Source organism: Vanessa tameamea, chromosome 20 (assembly GCF_037043105.1).
Source record: "Vanessa tameamea isolate UH-Manoa-2023 chromosome 20, ilVanTame1 primary haplotype, whole genome shotgun sequence".
Classification (NCBI taxonomy): Eukaryota; Metazoa; Arthropoda; class Insecta; order Lepidoptera; family Nymphalidae; genus Vanessa; species Vanessa tameamea.
This window is the reverse complement of record NC_087328.1, coordinates 7,592,538-7,614,499: the sequence shown is the minus strand read 5'-3', so window position 1 is coordinate 7,614,499 and position 21,962 is coordinate 7,592,538. Positions and strand designations below refer to the sequence as shown.

The following is a 21,962-nucleotide window of genomic DNA, read 5'->3' as shown; positions in this document are numbered from 1 at the left end:
CATGAGATTCATCAATACAAAATGAGCACTTGAAAAGTCAATAGTACTCATTTTAGCTTACAGGTGTTCTACTCATTAGAAATTAAAATAATTTGGTCAATTTAATGGCAATACTTTCTTATGCCTTCAAATATAAAACATTCAGAAAATGTTACAATAAAGTCACCCACCATCAGGATTATTGGTTCCATGTTGACTGCCTTCTTCGCTGCCTGATGCAGGACTGTTCAAGCCCGCACCAGATCTGCCCGCCAACGATAGTCCAAGCTGTTCAGCAATCTCTGCGTGATCGGCTTGATGCACGTAGTCAAATATGCTGCTTCCAGTCATTTCTACCTGAGAAGAAAAATTATCGTTTAATTATATTTCATTCTATAAGAGTAGAGTAGAGTAGAGTAGAGCCTACAGAAAATCGGTGGGACGCAATTTAGAGTATTTTCTAGATTATTATGATCTACTATGTGTTAAAAAAATTAATGAACTACAAGCATATGTACGATCTTATTTAATAAATAAACCGTAAGTCAAGTTTTTTATTTATAAGTGAAAATAATTGTAAATATTGTCGTATATTTTTTAAGCACAATTCTACTAAGGAATCTATTGATATCGTCGTTTTATTTGGAGTCGATAAGATATTTCATTCAAAAACTTATTATTTATTTTAAAAACATTTAAATTAATCTCAAAGCAGATAAATCAGGTTACATAATATTAAACCTAAACAATTATTAATCAAATACCTTTTATTAGAGTCAAGCAAAACAACACTGTGTTTATGTATCTGTATTCGAGATTGTAATTCATCTTTTGTTCGGCAGTGAAGGAAAACATTGTAAGGTAAACCTATGTGTCATATGACATTTTACGACACGTGTAGCATAAATCCTCAATGAATCATCGTTGTGGAATAAGTTCCAAAACCTTCTCCTTAAGAGGATCAGCCTTTACCTAGCTCTAGTATATTGTAACTTCCTATATGTAGGCTCAAAACCATCAGCAAATATTTGTTAAATATTTATAACTACAAATTATTAGCTTAAAACAACGCAACTTGCACCTTATGTGTTAAGTAATTAAGTTTAAAATAATATAAATAGCAATGAAGAAGCTAAGCAGTGGTAGTCAAATGAAGACGCGTCACGTACCATCATCGTTATGAATGAACAACCTGTTATCATACATCGCGAGGCAGGTGGCTTCGAAAACAACAATAAAGTACACAAACTGGAAGCCGTGAACATCCTCGAAGACAGGATTTAAATAAGACTTATATTAGCGTACGGAAGATGGAGATAATTCTAATGTTCGCTTAATATGAATGACAAAAATTTTAATTTAAGAAAACAAATTTTGGACATCCATCATAATTTCTTTACTTGAAGCTAAATAAAATGAGAAGGAAGTAGTAACTGGTAGTTAACTTATTTGGTAACTTACACAAAAGCCATACCATGCTACATAGATAATTTCTCCTCCGTTAAGAAGTATGATCAATAAATTATTAAATGATGGAAATTCTTCATCGCACACTATTGGAAAAGCTGTTGCTATCTAACTTTCTTGCAGGTCCCTTACACGGAGTATGCAAATGTATCTTTAAATAAATTTATCAAATATAATTGTGAGACCCTATTAAGCATTCAAGTATCGTGTATCCGCAGTGATGTCGCGCATGTGAATACCACAAACAATGGTGAAGTTACGGTGGTCGGTTCTGGGAAAGATCCTAAGGATTTTATGGCATTTACCGATTCAACGATTGACGGCCCACAAATTTGAAGCTGGTGACAGGTGATTTGAAGTTGAATAAATGAGCTGAGTTCGCAGTAGCTTGGTTGTTGTTGGTGCAACGGACGTTGTTGATGTCCAATTAGAATATTTGATAAATAGATGTTCATAGTAATTAGATAACAACTGAATCCGCAACAAATATATGTATGTATTTGAAAGAAACATATAGTTCCAAAAACCATAAAGAGAGATCGAATATCTTTTGAAATAGGTCAATCTGATCCAGACCTTCAATAATGAACCGACAAGAAGCATCACGTAAATAATTTTCAAGAAAGGGTCCGAAAATGTCAAAACAAAAAGTGAAATATCCATTTTCTGATTTATCTATAGAAAATACGACTTCGTACTGTCGACGTTATCATCAGTCTTTACGGGCCCCGAAAAAATGGCCGCAACAGAATTTAATATAACGAGAGCGTTAGGCAGGGCTTATAAGAAAGTTGTGTCTGCTTATTTACCAGGAAGTTTATGTATTTTATGTCTACACACACTAACGTGTGATGTAGTGTCCATATGTTAGGTGTTTGGATGATATTTGAGTTTGTGTGCATGTTTGGGGGTGTGTGAGTTAGGTTCGCAGCATTAGGATGAAAGGCACGCGCGCGCCTTGCCCGGAACGTGACTAGCATCTCTCATCGTCCCTTTCCCCCCATCCTCTGTCTCCCTCACACCACCCTCCAGCCATTTTGGATCAACTGTTTCTCAGTTTTCAGATCTTTTCCTTTTCCCTTTAATTTCGTAATTTTGTTTAATTTCATCAGGATGTAAATTTTTAGGTAATTTTTCGTGTGGCTTTTCGCCGACTTAATTATTCTCCGTCTGTTCTTTAATGGCAATCCTGCGTGATGTTTTACCATAGCCAGCCCAAATTTTGGATTAAATATTTAATACGTCGATTTAGTTTTTTTTATGTTTTTAAGAAGTAAGTATGAATTACTTTTCTTAAAAATGAAAATAAAAATCAAGGATAAAATATTTTTTAACGATAGAATTCCCTTTTATTAAATCGTAAGCAGACGAATATAAAATAATCATATAACTTATTATTATATGTTATGTTCGTTGTTAATAGGCGAAGAGATAATTTATTAGGAAAGTAACAAATATTCAACAATGAATGATTTCTCGCTTTGTATTGATCGAGAAAAATATATTCCCATTTCTGACAAAGAAAGTTGTCTAAGAACTGAGAAACACCTGCCAAAAAACGCAACCAGATTATTATATGATACACGTTTTAATACATATATATAAGAAACGTCTACATGTATTATAAATACGAGTATATATAAAAGTTAAACAAAAAAATGATAACGCAGTCATTCATAGTTTCACATGAGACGGTACAGATGTAATCATTATTCGGCGTTAAGACGTCCGACAGATTTCGGATAAGCCGCTACGTGGGCAGATGGGTTTAAGCATGCAATTGTAGTTACGCTTGTTAAAAAATATTTTATAGAAAAAAAACTTTTAAACGTAAGGAATCACTTTATGTTATTTTATACTCGAAATTTAGCATTTTACTTTAACAATACATGACTCAGTTGTTTATCTTTTTTAACAGTAATATTGTCGTATAGTAAGTTTAGTTATCTAATTTAATCTTTAAATGTTTCTCTGTTGAGTATAGCTGTTAAAGAAAATGATTGTTATTTTTGTTGGATATGCTATACAATTGTTGGAATTGCTTCCGAAAGAGGCAAAATTTCAAATTTGGCAACTGATACATTTGTTTTAAATCCACATGTCTTACAATTTTCCAATTTTTAAATAATTCAAGTGCAAACATATCTGTGATAGTCCACATGTTTTCTTCTCAAATAATGATATCATTAAATTATATGAACACCACAAGAAATAAGTCCAGAAAAACCTTAGAATTAGTAATGTATAGTACAAAAGACGGCCTTATGGCCAGTTAGCCATTCTTTCCAGACAATTTACTTCAAAAGGAGACTAATACATATCCGTAATACAAAAATAAAACATAAAACTACGAATGATCGTTGATCATACAAAATTTAATGAGTCTCTATGAAAATGTCTTCTTTGACCCGAAATGTAGTGTTAAAGTTTTCCTTTAAGGTGTTTGTTATGTCCTGGATTCCTAGACTAATGTAGTATTCAGTCAGCCTGCCTTTTATCAGATCATTATTATTATCCGCTCGTTAACTGCACATTAGTCACACTTCGATAAATATAAAATGCAGCGAAAATTCCAAGCACATTGGAATTATAATAACTCAATCGGGATTTTATAAAACACTCAATCAGACACGTAATGAAATACGACTCTAGACGACACCCATCTCAGTGCGTACGTTGAATTCATAACATTTTTAATTACCATTAAGGATATTGACAGAATGACATAGTGCGGATGTGAATTTATTAATAAGGGATCAGTTTTATGTCTAAGTGTTGTCTAACTTCGCATCCTTTGCAATGAATAGATACATTATTCAATTGAAAGAGAAAGAAGTAGACGAATGCAATGATTGTAAGGAAACGAAGGTGATCTGCTTCAGGCGATCTTTTATAAGAATACTTATCGAAAGTTTGAAGATGGTCGGCTGGTACAATCAACTCATCAGTTGGATTAGGTTTTCCGGTTTGAAGGATGAGTGAGCTAGTATAACTACAGGCATAAGAGACAGCATCATAGCTCTCTAGATTGGTGGCGCAATGTCTATGGGCGGTGATGAGCACTTACCATCAGGTAGCCAATAAATAAAATAAAAGAAACAATGTACTATAATCAGACGCATGCAGGTTTATTTTATTCTCACGATATTTACCGTCACCGAAGAGCAAGAGTTGAATTATAAACAAAAACGATTCTGCTTATCTAGCTTATTTGATCCGTAATGACCTGCATAAAAATGTACAACTGTTACATTAAAATTTAATTTTTAATTAATTCAATTAATTCTTGTTCGAACAAGAAAGCTTCTAGCTTTATACAATTAAATTAAATCGGAAGATTTCTTCCTTACGTTCGATCAACAGATTATTGTTTTATAGGCTTAGATGCGGACTAACAAAATGTACATACAGACGCCTTTATTTTAGTTTTAAAATATATAGACTACCTGATTTTTATCTTAGTCGTATTATTTTATAAAAATAACTATATATACACAATTATATACTAAAGTGATTGATTTTTAAACTGCAGCATAAACTTTACAATTTAATTTCCCACAAACGGTGATAAATGTCAGTCTGAGTGTCGCATCCTAATACAGTGTATATACGTAATGAGTATTCATACCATGTATTTATATGATTATAATTATAATCTAATAGAAATAATTAAATAAATTAATGTGTCGGACATAACACGTGTCCGTGCGCTACATTAAACTTTTCAATTAACTCTTGTCAGCATTCTTTGTCACTGAAATATACACACTAATACGCAGCACACACACAGATATACATATAACCGTATCTACTTTTGTATGTAGATAAAATATGTTAAGTAAACAATCGGATACATTGATAATATAAATGCTAGTAACATTTTGCTCACATCGTGTTATTTATGTAGAGTCTAGGTGTCAGTCTATATCGTAGGATAAACTATAAATATTTACTTCGAAAAATAGAGAAAGATGTCAAGTCATAGACAAAAACCTGTTTATCTCTCTATAATAGTCAAAGTCTAGACAAGTGAAATCTCAACGGCTAAGAAAAAAAAAACATAAAACCTAATTTTACGCTAAATTTTCTAACCTGTTAAAATCTTACAAATACTTGTTTTTAAAGAAGAAATCGTAGTGAAACAAAATAAAGCAGGCATCATTATTATAAACCGTGAAAAGAAAAAGGACTAAAGTGCCAAAATGGTGATTTTGAGAAATGAGGTTTAAAGTTACGTTTATTAACCTTTTTTTTCTTTTCTCTGTAATGAGTTTTATACCATTGTTAATTACCTTGATTTTAATTAATATTGGATAAAATATAATACACAAAAAAAAAATATATTTATATAATACTTACTTGTGATAGTCCTAGATATATAGAAACAGTTTCTGATATGTACAGAAATCTCCCATCGGCCGCCACCGACAACGCGAATCCGTCGAGAGACTGTGGACAAAGGAAAATATATTTTAATACCATTACAATATAATTCATTATTGTTTTAATTTAGTCAAAATGAGAGCTTATATTCAGCTATAATATTTAAAACTAGATTTAGTTATTTATATCAATGTATCGACTCTATTGATAACTAGTTACCGCTAGCGGCTTCATTCGCGTGTTACCCCTGGTGATGTGCTATGTACCCTATGTACTTTTCAGTTACCCCGAAAACGTGTATGCAACAATTTACAACGGTCCGTTGAGTAGTTCAGGTGAAAAAGGTACCAAACAAATATTCAAAGTCAATTTGGCATTTAAAATATTAGTAAGAATGACTACTAATTTTAAAATTTGAAGTTCTTTTTTTTGTCAACGGTACTTTAGCAAAAAAACTGTATTAGTTTCAAATTCATCTACTCACTATTCGATTGAAGTCATAAAAAAGCTAAACAAACATTAAGAAACGAAATAGTGTTATAACATAACGTTAATGTACAAATAAATGGATACGGCATGTTTTAAAAAAAAATTCGATGAAATAATTACGACTTTTTTTCTCTCGATTTTATATAAACTATATTTTGGTTAAATATGACTTACTGATACGATAATATTTTTTTATTTTGTATCTAATAAAATTTTTGAATATTTATACATAGTTGGCTAAGTTATAATGAATATCAGTAAATGACATGTTTTTCAACATATTTCAAAATTCACTTATAGTTAAAAGGAATGATTAGTGCCATTTCAGTATCGACTTCTGTTAAAAGTGTGTAAAAAAACGGCCCATCCATTTTTTTGGTAACGCCACGTAAACTACAATGATAGACAGTTGACAAAATAGTTTTTAAGACGAAAATATTTTTTTACGAAAATTCCAATTTGTTGATGATGATTGTAGAAAATAAAATTAAAAGAAAACTGTTACTAATGTTTTTACGACGTTTTCTCTAGACGTGAGTCTATTTCGAAATGGTACATGTAATTTATTTAATAAGAACAAAACGATTACGTAGTACCGACTACCGAACTAAATATCGAACGGTTTTTTAAATCTAAAATCGCATTAAGAGACCAATCTTTTTTTTTTATTTAATTCACAGGCAAAGGCAAAAATTCAGTCCTACTAATCGAATGTACTATATACTAAGTTTTCACGTGCTTAATTTGTTAAACACAAATTCTTAACGGTGAAAGTAAGCATCGTTAGGAAATCCGCATGTGTCTGATGCAATTCTGCCACATGATAAACTTAGCAAAACTTAACTTTCAGTACGAAACACAATACAACGACTTATTGCTTTGCGATCACACACTTGTCACAGTTACGTAACTATCAGTAAAATATAAAAATGTCATATAAGTGTTACCTGATTAAAAAAGGCACGGTTAAAAAAATATCATTAAAATGTATACATTATTATAATCAGATGTACATACTTTTTACGTTATTACTCATGAAATAGTTTTAAGTCAATATCGTAAAAAAATCGATATGACCTCCACAAGTCGCTGCCTGTACGTCCTTATTTTTTTCCTAAAAACGTACAAATAGTACCGCAACGTTGCATTTAAAAAAAAAAAACTATCGGCGCAAGGAATCACGTACTAACCCGTTTTCGATCCGTAATAGAAACCGCAACACCCACAATGTTATAATACAAGTTCGATTGCATAAAATTATAATTTACGTGATCGAATGACAGGTAAATCGATTTTTTAGCATACCGCATTAGTTACGGAGGAACGCGTTAATCGATTTAAAAAACGAACGTTAATTATAAACGATCGATTTAATCGATTATAACGACACTTGTGATGACAATGAGTTCAAATTTTCTCATTCATTATCGTCTGATTACGTCTCGGTAAAAAAATGTTGCTTGTATGATAAATAACATTAGGTATATACCCAAATTGCTTTTAATAAGGCGTAGTAAAGATGCTGAGAAAGAACGAAAGGTTACAGTTAGACTCTTTGAACAAGTTTGATTTTACGTTTGACGAATTTGATTTTAATAAGAAACTAAGAGCCGAGATGGCCCAGTGTTTAGAACGTGTGCATCTTAACCGATGATTGCGGGTTCAAATCCAGGCAAGCACCACAAAAATTTCATGTGCTTAATATATGTTTATAATTCATCTCGTGCTCGACGATGAAGGAAAACATCGTGAGGAAACCTGCATGTGTCTAGTTTCAACGAAATTCTGCCACATGTGTATCCACCAACCCGCATTGGGGCAGTGTGGTAGAATATGCTCCCAACCTTCTCCTCAAAGGGAGAGGAGGCCATAGCCCAGCAGTGGCAGATTTACAGGCTGTTAATGTAAGAAACTTTCAGCTCTGACTTCCGATTGAACTAAAGCATTATATTCAACTGTTTTTTTTATTTAAATACTTTCTAAAGTAAGGTCGAGAGTAAGTAACTAAAGACATTATAAGTTATGCAACTTCTTACACTGGCAACTACAGGATCTATGATGTTATACCCTTGTGCCTGTAAACCGGCTCACTCAGCCTGGACGGCTGCGATGGTGTGTTTATAGTCGAATAATAATGAATGGGGTTTTACCCACCCACATAATATTAATATTTACTGTATATTTTTTATGTTACCGCTAATCTTAAAAACTAAACAATTTCACGAACACTCGAGTAATTTTACTGAAGGATAAAGTAATGGTAGTTGCGAACTAAGAAAAAATCTTAAAGTTTTTTTCAAAAAAGTTTATTTATATTTAATAAAATGCGAGCTATCTGTCGCTGAGACCGTTTGTGCAAATAAGCATTCTATGACTTGACATGATTCATCAATAGTTCAAGTCTCATAGCAAGGTCAGATTAATATATATTTTGATACTACATATTATAATTTTTTTAAAAAATGTAATCAAGTATCGGGTTTTTTTTAAAAAGTTATCTCTGACTGATTTGTAAATTCTTACGTAGTCTTACGTTATGGTATGAAATCGATATATTTTCAGCCGTCAATTAATAATTAATTAAGGTTGCATTCAACTATAATCAGGTAAATATTGCCCCTAATGGTATTAAATGGAGTTATGATGAATAACTTAAAAGGTTACCCTTTATCTATAATACTTAAATGTATAACTCAAGTGTTGCTGTTGCATCTTCGTTATATAAATGACTAAAGGAAATAAAGAACATTAAAAAACATTAAAATACTCAAATTACAAAAATTAAGCTGTACTTAAGACGTTTTTAGTTATTTATCGCGTCTATTTAGTTACAATAAAAATGTTTTATCGATGCTTTAAAATACACAATAAATAATTTGTTGTCGGCACCGAGACGAATTTTGACTAAGTAATATTTAAGTAATCGTTCGCTTATGGCAATCTCACGTCACAATAGACAATCGATTAAAAAAAAAAACGAAGACCGATATAGTCAACACTCAACAATAATCAGCCAAGAACTATTCAATACAGAACCTAAATCACGAAGCCTTTCGCACTTGACCGAGTTTTTTTTTCTCTCTCAATCAATCCTTTGACAAATTGTTCCACAAAGTATATATCCAATTAATTTCGTTATGAAATTTAGGTGAAATCGTCGAATTATTAAATCGAAGTTTCGAAAGTTTTGTATGAGTAGGCAAAGTGACCAAACTCTTGTATACGAACGTTCTATTGTATAGATGCTATTGTATAGTGCATAAAAAGCATGAAGTCGGCCGATTGGGTAACAAAGTCAAGTTCGATTGTGTTTTGAGACGTTCGGAGGTGACGAAAATAAACAAACTTTTATCGAACGAATAAATCTAACGGAAACAAATCCTCAATACAGGTGTGAGGTTAAATTTTAAATGCTTATATTGTTATGGCTCTTGCTTGGGCGACCTTGAGTTCAATTTAACAAATATTAAAAAAAAAAAACTCTGTGATTCAACTTAAGAATGTGTTTATAACATTTTTATATGAATTATGAACCTACATGATCTTGCACACAGATTTATAACAAAGTTGTTATACTTTTATTTTACGGTTTTTGGGCGACTTCGCTTGCCTCTAATTTAACCATAGTATTTGCAATCATTTAATTTATATATTTAAGCATTAGTGACAATCATTGTAAATATAACTGTCGTTACGCGTCAATACTTCCAATTTATATGAAAAAAAAAAATGACATAATAATTGTTTTTTTTTTCTTCATTTAAATAATATGTTGCCATTTGTTGTCTATCAATGTTAATAAATAAATATTCTTTATTTGCTTCCGCGATTTAAAATGGTAGAGCTTTAGGTAGAGTTTGTCTAGATACCATCCGCTGGTGACAGACTCTACCGACAAACAGACATATTTAGTATGTACTGTCTTATTCCAGTTTGAAGGATGAGTGAGCCAATGAGTGTAACAAGCACTAGGGACATATAACATCTTATTTTTCAAAGTTGCTCTATGGGCGGCGGTTAAAATTTGGCATCAGGAGGTCCATTCGCCTGTCTATCAATTTTATTTAAAAAAAAGTGTACTGGTATCGATCCAATGGTATTCTAACGTCTGAACTAAGCGCATAACTCGTCTATGTTTTATAAATAATGAAACTTACCTGTAGTATGTGTGTGCCTTGATGTTGCTCAAACAACTCCAAAGCCAGCCCAGCAGCTGTTCGTCTGTTTTGAGCACCTGCAACAATATGATATACTTTTAAACAAAAACTAAATACCGTCTAATGACCATTTTTATCAAATTACATATAATAATTAATCATTTTTTATCTGTGGAAATTTTCTTACGAACTTACAATATGGTAACAGAAATATTTTTTAAATGTAATACGTGTAACAGATTCGCTTTCGATCACGCTTTGCTTGCGCGTCAGGAGAAGGGTGATAGAATACCCTCGATCTCAGGGATATGAGCTATCTCTATTTCAAATTTCATCCAAAACCGTTCAGTAGTTTTTGCGTGAAAGAAACAGAAACATCCATCCAACCTCAAAGACTTTCGTAGTTCATATATTCAGCAAGGTTCGTCTTAAATAAAACTGAATATGTAAACTACGCGTATAAACAAAAATATAGCGTCGAAATATAATATTGTAAAAAATAAAATATGTCATCGAGAAGAACAAAGGGCGTCATAAAGTAGGATGTAACCCGAGACTCTGATGGTATCGCGACTGGCGGTAGCGACACGAGTCCCTCTTCTACGTACCTGTCAGGGTATCTGCGTACTGAGATGATTACGTTTTTTTTTTTTTTGTGTAAATTTAATTAAGTTTTTCATATCTTATTTAACATTGTTGTAAATTTTACGCACACAAATGTAAAAATGTGTCACGAATTTATTGATATGACGATCAAAAAGTAATTAAGTTATTTGAACTATAATACGACTTCCAGTATATTAAGGTGGTAGTACTTTGTGCAGGCGCATCTGGGTGTGTATCGACTCACCAGTTCCACAAATACATCACTTAATTTAAATGGCGAGTGAGCTAGTGTAATCGGTACAAGATAATTATAATAAAACTCAATAACAAAATCATTATAAAAATACAAACGCAATTTATCGCATTTGAGTTATTGAGCGATTAATCAGTCATTACGTAGATACTGTATACTGTAGAACTGTTAAACTCTAGAATAAAAACACCGTATTATAGACAAAGGCTTTTTATAAAAACTTGAATCCATACTCATAAATTCATATTTTTTCCATAGAAAATCATCTTTAAAAAATTAAAGGAAATAAACAAAATTCCTTATATTCTAGTAAAATAATTATAAATAAGTAATACGTTACTAGAATAAACGCAATGCTGTATACTCGACTCAAATAAATCGATGTAATTCAAGAGTACCGACAGCACAAAAAGGGTACGAGTTAATTCATTTGTTATTGAAAGTGACACTAGTCACAAGGACACAAAACTTCGTGACCGTGCTTCGTGAGGCGGCGACAGACGGACATACAAGCACGACCCGCGCAATATTACGATATTAGTGCAAGGAAGCTAACCATCACGAGTTTATGTAATGTTACCGAACATGAATTCACACTGATTGTTCACGTGACGTGAAGTTTTATTGAGAAATGATTATGCGCCATGAAGACTTACGATAACAGAGAAGCGATGATCTCTTAGACATTTTTTTTTTTATGTTATAGTTGGCAAACGAGCAGGGGGCTCACCTGATGGAAAGTGACTACCACCGCCCATGTACATCTGTAACACCGGGGGGCTTGCAGGTGCGTTGCCGGCCTTTCAGGAAAGAGTACGCTCTTTTCTTGAAGGTTCCCAAGTCGTATCGGTTCGGAAAAACCGTCGGCGAAAGCTGGTTCCACAGAGTGGTTGTGCGAGGCAGAAAATGTCTTAAAAATCGCGCTGTTGTGAATTTTCGGACATCTAGGTGGTGCGGGTGATATTTGGAATTTTGACGAGATGTTCGAAGGTGTAATTCAGCAGCTGGGATTAAATCGAACAATTCCTCGGAACATTCCCCGTGATAAATTCTGTAGAAGATGCAGAGCGATCCAACATCTCTACGCAAAGCCAAATGATCAAGCAGATCGGAAAGGGCTTGATCGTCGATAATTCGAGCCGCTCTACGTTGGATACGGTCAAATGGAAGGAATACATAACAACTTACAGACGTATGTGTTACTGTCGTTATGTGACACTTCTAGTGGTGGTGGTGACCTCTTACCATTCACACCACTAACACTAAGCTACTCTTTTGCCTGCCTTTCTTCTGATGTATATTATATAATACAAAAAAAAAGAAATGAACTTTTTAATTTTGTTAATTTTTAAACTCAAAATAAAAGCATTAAAAGTTCTTTAAGATATATTTAAACACTTTCCCTGAATGTTATAACAAAGGAATATTTAAACGTTGCATATATTAAATGTTTTCGAGTAAAATACAAGATGCATATTGTTTAAATAACGTTGTCATAAGAAGTCAACCGTAACTTTTCAAACAAAACAAAGCAAAACTGTTTGTGCTATGAGTTTAACCAACAGTAGTGACTACATACTCAAGAAAGTCCAAGGATAGTCTTGAGTTTTTAATTTTGTTTTAAATTTGTTCGAAACGAAACTTATTTGGTGATGAGAATGAAATTTAAGTTAAACTATATAAAACTTTGTAATATGTGTATATGAAAAAAATAGGTCGCTTATTATATGTGCGTCTAAATTATTATTTTTTTTTTAGAGGCATACAATATGACCAAAATTTATGCAAACAAGAGCTAACGATTCAATTTATATGCATAACATTCCAATAATGATTCATTGGCGTCATTACGATTTGAATCTTTAACCTTTCAATATTACATTTTTTTACATTCAAGAACTATGAAACAATTTTATTGAAGTTAATATAAACATATTATATTAATTTACATTTATGAAACATATTAAGTGTCATTACATATATAATATTGAGAATCGCTTTATTATAATACTATCGATATCATCGTTATAGTTTTAATATTTGATTTATTCATCTCTTTATTAAACGTATAAGAACTAAAATAGATACAATAAAATATCTAAAAAGCACTAAGTAACAAATTACATGCTTGTGTCTCGAAAAATATTCCAACACACTCAAGAATGACAAAAGAATTTAGATAGACAGATGCAGTTTTAATTCAATTCTAAAGGGACGTTTTGAAAGCTTCCTTGTGTATAGTTTAGTTCATTTTGATTATGAGTCAGGACTATCCGCGATAACAGGTGAATCGTATCGTTCCTACAGACCAAGTCGGCGATTTCAAAGCGCAGTTCTCTCTGTTCTGTTGAATTAAATCGTAATAAAACACACGCTCCGGCTATCGCGACATCGCGAGATAAATATATACCCAAATGTAGCATGTGAACTTTTTTTATCAGTGTAAAATTTCAGGGTAGATTGGGTCAAACGATTACGCTATGCTCTTTGTAATTTCTGAACGATTTATTATTTGCTATTACGGATAGTTTTAATATGTTGAAATTTATATTTTAATTTGAACAATGCTTAAGTCGGTTTATTACCATATAATGTGACGGTGGTCTCGGTGGACTGCCTTGTCGGTATAGTGGCTGGCTTAAAAGGCTGAAGGATCTGGGATCAATGGTTCTATTTTGTAGAGAGAATATTTCTGCGTGGCTGCTGGAAGTTTAAGAGTTGGCAGTATCGACCTGTCCTATCCCCTATCTCCTATCTCCTGTGTCTGCCTGTCTGTGAGTACTCGAAACGGTTTGATCCTGCACCCTGAACTGTATCCGGTTGTTTCGGATAATGAAAGTAAGGGAACAGCGAGTGCATCTTTGTTTTTGTACACGCTTAAGCCCTTCAAAATCTCTTTACAGCATTCACAGTCGCCGTGACCGAAATCGCTTAAAAGATATCATCAATTTTATGGAACAGAGTAGGATTGGAGCGGACGGTGTATGGAATGACGTATTAAAATTCATACTAGATAAATGCAATGAACCTATATATATTTATTTATTATTAATCTCACATAACGCTATATTTATGTATCCCAAGTTTTGTTAAAAAATAACCTTATCTTAGTATAGAAAAAAAACATACAATAGAAAATATTGTATGTTTTTTTTCTATACTAAATCATCAATTCATTGAATATTATTATAGTTTCTGATAAAATGTTTATAAAATTAAAAAAAAAAAAAAAAATTGTATGGTCTAAATTTTTGCACGTCAATTGGTTAAAGTAATTTCAATGTGTTCAGCCATTTAAAGTCAGCTAGTTTGTGTCTATATATAAATATATCGATAGTCGATGCGGAAAGCTAAAGATATGAAAATAAAATATAATAAAATAAGTAATAAATAAAACAATTTATATTACTCGATCGACCCCAACAGGAACAAATTTTTATTAAGGCCGCTAAGACTCGGCATAATTTTCTCATTACGTACGGAACGGTGTGGTATTACTCTAAGTCAGATTCCGACCTCATAATGGCTGCAATTTCGACGCATTACGAGCTATAAGCTAATAATGTCATATTAATCGATAGATTTTGTACATTCGTGACGTCACACCTCCACTAGCTGATGCGTAATTAAGATAAAAACCTTAAGGTTAGTTCTAGCTTATAAATTATAGTGTTTTAAAGTGAAGCTTGAGGTCCTTATGATCTAGAATTAATATACTTTAGTCATACCTACTTATGTTGTGAAAATTAAGATGTCATTATTCTTTTATAAATTCCAAATATAATGTAATGTTTTGGTCTATTTATAATAGTCTTTCACGAAATATATGTAATCAATTTGCAACTGATAAGTTTTAAAAAAAAAATTACGATATCAAAAAAGATTTTCTGGCATGGCGTTTGACAAATACATAATAAAGTTTATTAATAAATAGAGTAAAGGAGCCATACATATAATACGGAATGGAAAGATATGAAGAAGGTAATAAATATTTAAAAAAAAATATCTTAAAACTATCTCGCAATAAAACCTCATTGTAACATTTCCTCATGTTTGGATAGAACAGTAATAATTTGGAGTTATTTGTCCTTTTCGACATGTGCGGCCAGTGCTAACATTGACCAGGGGGTGTTTTCACAGAGCGAAATTAAATAAAACTCAACGCCTAATAAACTGAGGGTTCGTGGAATTCAGAGACTGTCTTATTTTAACGATAGATTTGTGGCTTATTATTACGAGTTTTTTCGTTTTATTTACCGAAAAAAAGGTCTATTTAATGGTGTTTGCGTGATTTTTCAAATTCTATACTTCCGTTTTTTATAATTCGTTGACTGTCATACTATAGTTAAGTGAATGTTCTAGTATATAAAATATATGTACAAACTTATAAAAATTATATACATAAAGTATGTTTTATATAAGACTATTAATAGAAACAATTTACTTCGAATTTTTATATGAATTCCAATAATTAAGAATTACAAGAAAATTTCAGAATAATTTTGAATACTATATTTCATATTAGAATACTTACATTTCTTTCAATAAACAGGATTACTTATATTAATAATATACAAGTCATAAAATAAATAAAATATACTATAATATATAATTGAATACAATTTGAACATAAATATACTCCATAAAACTAAAAACGTTTCCAAGAAATACCCCAAGACAAAGTTTTCCCTCCCTTAAAAATAATACAACACCCGTTGATTACCAACCCCCGGGGCCCTTGACCGGAACTCGGGCATCTAATGAAGAATTACCACCCTTTGTGGTTCCACTACTTAAAGATCACTTGTTTTTATCAAAACTATACTTGTGGTATTCCTTGATGGTCAATTTATTGTAAGCGTGATATCATAGTTGCGTATCTTTTACAAAAAATGTAATAATTATTGATAAAAATCGGCAAGAAATAATAATAATAAAAAAACAAAAAAAAACGATTTACCAATTAATGAAGTATTTTATTTTATTATTTCTGCAATCTTGTAAATTTAATTTTATATAAATTTAAAGTAAAAAAAAAATTGGAGACGTAGCACCTATAAACCGATGAATATTTATTAGTTAAGACAATTATAACATGCGTAATACCTTTAAATAAGTCATAAATAAGAAAAAATCAAGATAGCATAGCATAATGAATTATAACTAGTCAATTACACGGACGAATAACCCTTCAACCGGCTGCCGGGGTTGGAGCGACCGACGATCGATACCAAATAAAAATGGCTACAAAATCCCGGAAAATGTTGCAGTATTCAGAACACGTACTGTCAATATAGAATGCCGGGCGATGATTGTGATGCACCGACAGAGGGACGAGCAAAAATGGTCTGCCAACAACTGCGGATTGAAAATAAACGCGAACTATGAATAGTATCTATAGTTAGTTTGGTATTGATGTTCAAAAAAGTGTATGTTTCATGGCTGTATGCAAAATTATATTATGTACTTCTATTATTATATGGAGAATTCATTAAGTCATTCGATAAAACAATCGGTTACTATATTTACTTATATGTTTCTTTTTGTTTTTTAATATTGCTCAAACTAAATATACGAGTGAAATTATTAGAGAATAAAAACAGGCTGAATAATTATTTCTTTTGTACATAGATCGATTATCGGAAAAAAAAAGTTTTGTATTAATAGCGCGTAGAGGGTTAGAGAGTTCATTAAAGAAGGCTTAGGAAGGGTTAAGTTATTGAATGAGATCAATGTATTGTATAAACTATAGATGAGGGGATCGAAGGATGTGATTAACACTATTTATGAGATAATGACGTAAACACCGGTTCATTACAAGAAGTAATCATCAAGTCTCCTATGGTCTACTAAACTAAAACTAAAATTTTCACAAAGATTCATAAGATTAAACAAAAGATTTGACTATGAAGGTCTGAATAATTAATTACTAAAATATAAGGATACCATGAGAAGTACTAAATAAAGCGGGTACAAAGAAAAATTGTAAAAATCCAATATTTCGTCTGAACCCGTGTCGCGACACTGTTTCCCTTATTTATTGTTATTTTTCTATTTCGCTGGCAGATGTGCCGTACCATGATTTACGGTATATTGTATTCGGAGCCAAAATTATAACGGGCTCGTAATATTTTTCTTTTATATATTTTTTAGATGTAGTAACAATTTACACAACTATTTATTATTAATTATGACATTAAATAAACGTCCCATTACAATGAATCAATCAACCAATATAATAGATATTAAAAAAAGTTAACATTAAACCCGAAAATTAATTTCGTTTTTAATATGGAACATTTTCTTGGAGTTTATTTTTGACTTACTTAGCTAACAAAATAAAAGTAAAGCTTAAAATAATATTTGAAATTTAAAAAGGATAGAATGGAGAAGTTACTTTAATGCACGTTTAATAAAATAAAGAATCAAAAGACCTGTTAACATACAACACGTCCGATTTCCACGAACGCCAACACCCTACTGCAATAAATCAAAGGTGCTGCCGCCAAACGGCAATATGGGGAACAAAACATGTGTTTACCACCAAGTTAATTTGTCGAATTTATCTGCTTGTCTCTTGTTATTGTATTGAGAAATATTGCGTTTCGTTGAGTTATGTGTTTAGATTCTAAGATAGCCTGCTTGCTATTTTCACCGTACTCATTCACGTGTGTGTATACCTATCAATTTTATATTATTATGATAAAATTCGTATACACACATTGATTATTCGAAAGTAGTTGTTATTTTGATGTTAGTTAAACTTATCTCAAAATCTCATTGAAAGTATTGTTCGCAGGTAAAACTAACTGTTATTTCAAATCACATATTTTCCAAAAGGTATGTAAACTTTCAAAGATATTCCTGCTTCAATAAATTCAAAATAAATAATTATTTTACGGTAGATACATACAAAGAAGGATTTACTATTGAGTTAAAATTGAATGTAAATTATACAACTAATTGCGTTTACAGTTGACATCTGTCATTTATGCTAATTAATATCAAATCGGCAGCTGATATTTAAATTTCAACTATTAATATTAGAGAAATTCAATTTTTTTAACTAAATGTTTTTATAAATGCTATATAAAACAATTTACGTTAGTTTTTAAGGTTTTTTCTAAATATTTCATATACAAAACTGACCAAGACTGCTACTTTATTAATATAGTTTTTATTTTGTATAAAATTAATTTCCAGTTTAATATTTTACTAAGTAAATCGTACTAAAAGTGTATTTATGAATTGATTTATAATTTAAATAAAGTATATCAAACTATCCTATTTGCTTGCACATTTCCGAACGTATTTCTAATAGATAGTCTCAGATAGGTTGTATTTACGCTTAAATATTTCTAATAGTGTTGCCATTAAAAAAAAGTTCCATGATAGTGTTGGTAACGTAACGAGGAATTGACTAGGCCAATCTAGTAATCCATTTACGGTAGAAATATCTACTGTTATATGTATTTAAGAACTTAATTTAGCTTCTTAATAGATCAAGACGACATTGCAATAGGGACACGAGATTTCAACGGTATATATAGATACAATTAATGGGACTACATCGTAAATCACTGATCGTAGCCATATTTGATTGTGAATAGAAAACTTTTTAATACGTATTTATATGGTGAAGTGTCTGTTCGGGGTATTGAATAGATTTCAAGTGTTTGTTTATGATAAATAATAACTATACAACTACCTAATAATATTTTCTTACGAGTAATTTACCTATATATCTGAAAATACTGGACCGATTTTAATGAAGCTTACACTATTCTCTAAGTTGAAGTGTACTAACATAATTTAAAAATGATCATCTCGATACGACTTTTAGTTTTCGAGAAATTCGTGAACAAACATACACTTACGAAATTAAGCACACGTGATTGGAAGCCTAAATGGATCATCGTACTCAAATATAATACAATTCTAACAATGTTACATACATACATGTCGAACTGATAACCTCCTTTTTTTTGAAGTCGGTTAAAATATTGAACGATGTAAGTATTCGTGTGACTTTTATTATAAATAAGACATACAAACTATTAATCAAATGCATTTATAATATTAGGTATTTTTGTCAAATAAGGTCAAATAAATAGGACAAGCTCCTTGTCTGAGTCAAGTAGAACTCAAATTGAATATACGCATATATTGTGCACTACTAAGAGTTCGATAGCTTATTTATGATACACCACCATTCCCCTTAACTACTTGTGAATTTTACTACCAAAGTTCCGATAACAGCTTACGTTTATACTGCATTTTTCGCAAATCCATAATGAAAATCATACTTCAACTTTATTGATGAAAACGCCAAAAAACCAATGATATCGCGATTCGACGTCAAATATTGTTTATTTGTCTTTTATCATCTTGTAATAGGAATAGATAATAGATATATACATAAAAATGTGTTACCTCCTAAGTCCTAAACGCGATGGTCGATCAACGAATGCAATTGCTACAAAACTTAATTTAAAACGATACTAAAATTTAATCACTGAATCGGCATAGCGCGCATCACCCACATGAGACTCTTAGTGAACCTCAAACTTTACACAATGCAAGTAGCGCGGTGAGCCAATTAAACGGGCCAGACAAAATCGTCAAACGAACCCCAACAATTTGAATAAACCAAGTCACGTTCGCCAAATAAGCAACACTAACAAGCGGGATATCGCTTGCACTGATTGTTAATTGATTAGATTAAAAATTTTGGCCCAATTCGCGTCGTATTGTTACACCGGGGGATGGCCTGAGTAATTAGATGTTTTATTAGCGTCGGTGCCTTTTACAATTAACGTGTTGACATTTATCAATCATTTTGTATAATTTTAAATTTATTTTTAGAAAAGTTTTTTGTTTCATAATAGTAACAAATGTTCTTTTTTTTTGCGAGTAGGCAATTTTTTTATACAATATAAAAATCAGTGAATCATACGCGGATTTTACAAAAAAATCGATATATTCGATGAATCATTACTCGCAATTTTTTTAAGGTCGTTTTTATTGATTGATGTATTTTAGTCACATTTGGGATTAGTAACGACTACGTCAGATGAGATATTTGCATGAATTTTGTCTTTATCGTCGATAAATAGAGACAATGATTTAGAAATATTTGCAGAGACAGTCCTATCGCTAAAATACTATCCGTCCCAGACCATATTTAGGTAGAGGCTAAGAAGTCGAATTCAGTGACAGACAAAAAGCCCAGTTAGGTAGTTTAAAAATTATATAATATATAAGTTCTGTGTACTCTTTAACTTACATAATTTAAGCACATCGTATTATCAATCACGTAAAAAACGAAATAACTCTCGTACTAACTTACGAACTGTGGAATCTGTAGTACGTCCATCATCCCTAAATTAAATTCGAATTTTACAGAATTAAATTAGCGCTGTGTCTTTATTACGAGTGGAAATACTGCTGATTAAATATTTTCTACTTTCTCGTTTAGAAGTTTCGTAAGAATAATATAAATATAATATTTTCCATGGTTTATTTTTTTACTATATTTTGAAAGGAACTGAAACCGTTTAGAGGACGTAAAATAAGAGACAGTGCGTCGTATAAATCTCACAGGTGACATTTACTTACAAATCGTAGTACTTTCACGAAGTTCCCTCATCTTTATTGCGTACGTGAGCATATTGGAAACACCGTTGCCCCAAAACATTTTGCTCTACAATTGTGACACCCCTAAACGTGCATGTTTTATTGTCGAATATTTTTATTTTAATACCGCTATAGACTATAGGCGGGTTTGAAAATTGAGTTAAAATGACAGTGGCATACGTAGTGATTCGCTCCGCGGTCGCATTAAGCGCATTAGGGACTGAAATTGGATTTGTCGTGGGGCGGTCTGTTAGTACACTTGTTACGAATTTGAACATCTCTCACTAAAAAACTCTTTATTACATCAGTATAATGCGAGTTATTTACTCGTATTATAAATAATCAGTAAGATTACAAAAAATAATTGTACTATTTTCGTATACACACATATGATGAAACTGTAAGATGCTTTTATTTGGTGGTAGGGCTTTGTGCAACCCGTCTGGGTAGCTACCACCTACATAATACATATTAGAATAGGTACTGGGCGCCTCCGCAATGCTTGGTATTGTTGTTTTGTCCACGAATACTATAAAAAAAAACCACTTAGACATGTATGTTAGTGAAACGAGTGTTGGTTGACTAAGCAATTATAATTAATCATCACTTACTAATGTTGTTTTAAAAATTTTAATATTTGTTTGAGCAAATCCTAATCTACTTAATTTTGCACAGTGTAAAAAAGGTTTTATTGAAAAAAAAAAAAAAGTTTTTTAATGATTATTATAATAATATTTTAGAGCTATTAGTTAATCAGTAGCTGATTGATGAGGTAATGTTAGTTCAGGTCATACCCAGTAAATATAGCAAGAACTGATATTGTAAATGCGAAATTGTGTTTGTTGGCCTGTTCTTCTTTCATACATTAAAGGAGGACGAATAAACTTGTCGATTTTCTGCGCAGACGTCGCACCATATTATAATTTAAAAAAATTGATATAAAGCTACATTATTCTTAAGCATAATTCGCATCCGTACGAAGCCGAGGTGAG

At 31.6% G+C, this 21,962-nt stretch overlaps 1 protein-coding gene across 11 annotated transcripts in view; it reads right to left on the bottom strand.

The window, feature by feature from the left end:
* The window catches only part of Trh (trachealess), a 192,893-nt gene that overhangs the window by 14,366 nt on the left and 156,565 nt on the right, over positions 1-21,962 (bottom strand). For 6 of the 11 annotated variants that reach the window (XM_064218010.1, XM_064218011.1, XM_026641712.2 and 3 more), the window contains 3 exons: positions 10,476-10,570; positions 5,806-5,895; positions 171-336 (listed from right to left, as the gene is read on the bottom strand). In XM_064218010.1, the coding sequence (XP_064074080.1) occupies positions 171-336; positions 5,806-5,895; positions 10,476-10,570 (351 nt within the window). The remainder of the gene's footprint in view (positions 1-170; positions 337-5,805; positions 5,896-10,475; positions 10,571-21,962) is intronic. The other 5 variants (XM_064218012.1, XM_026641714.2, XM_026641716.2 and 2 more) reach the window with 1 other exon arrangement.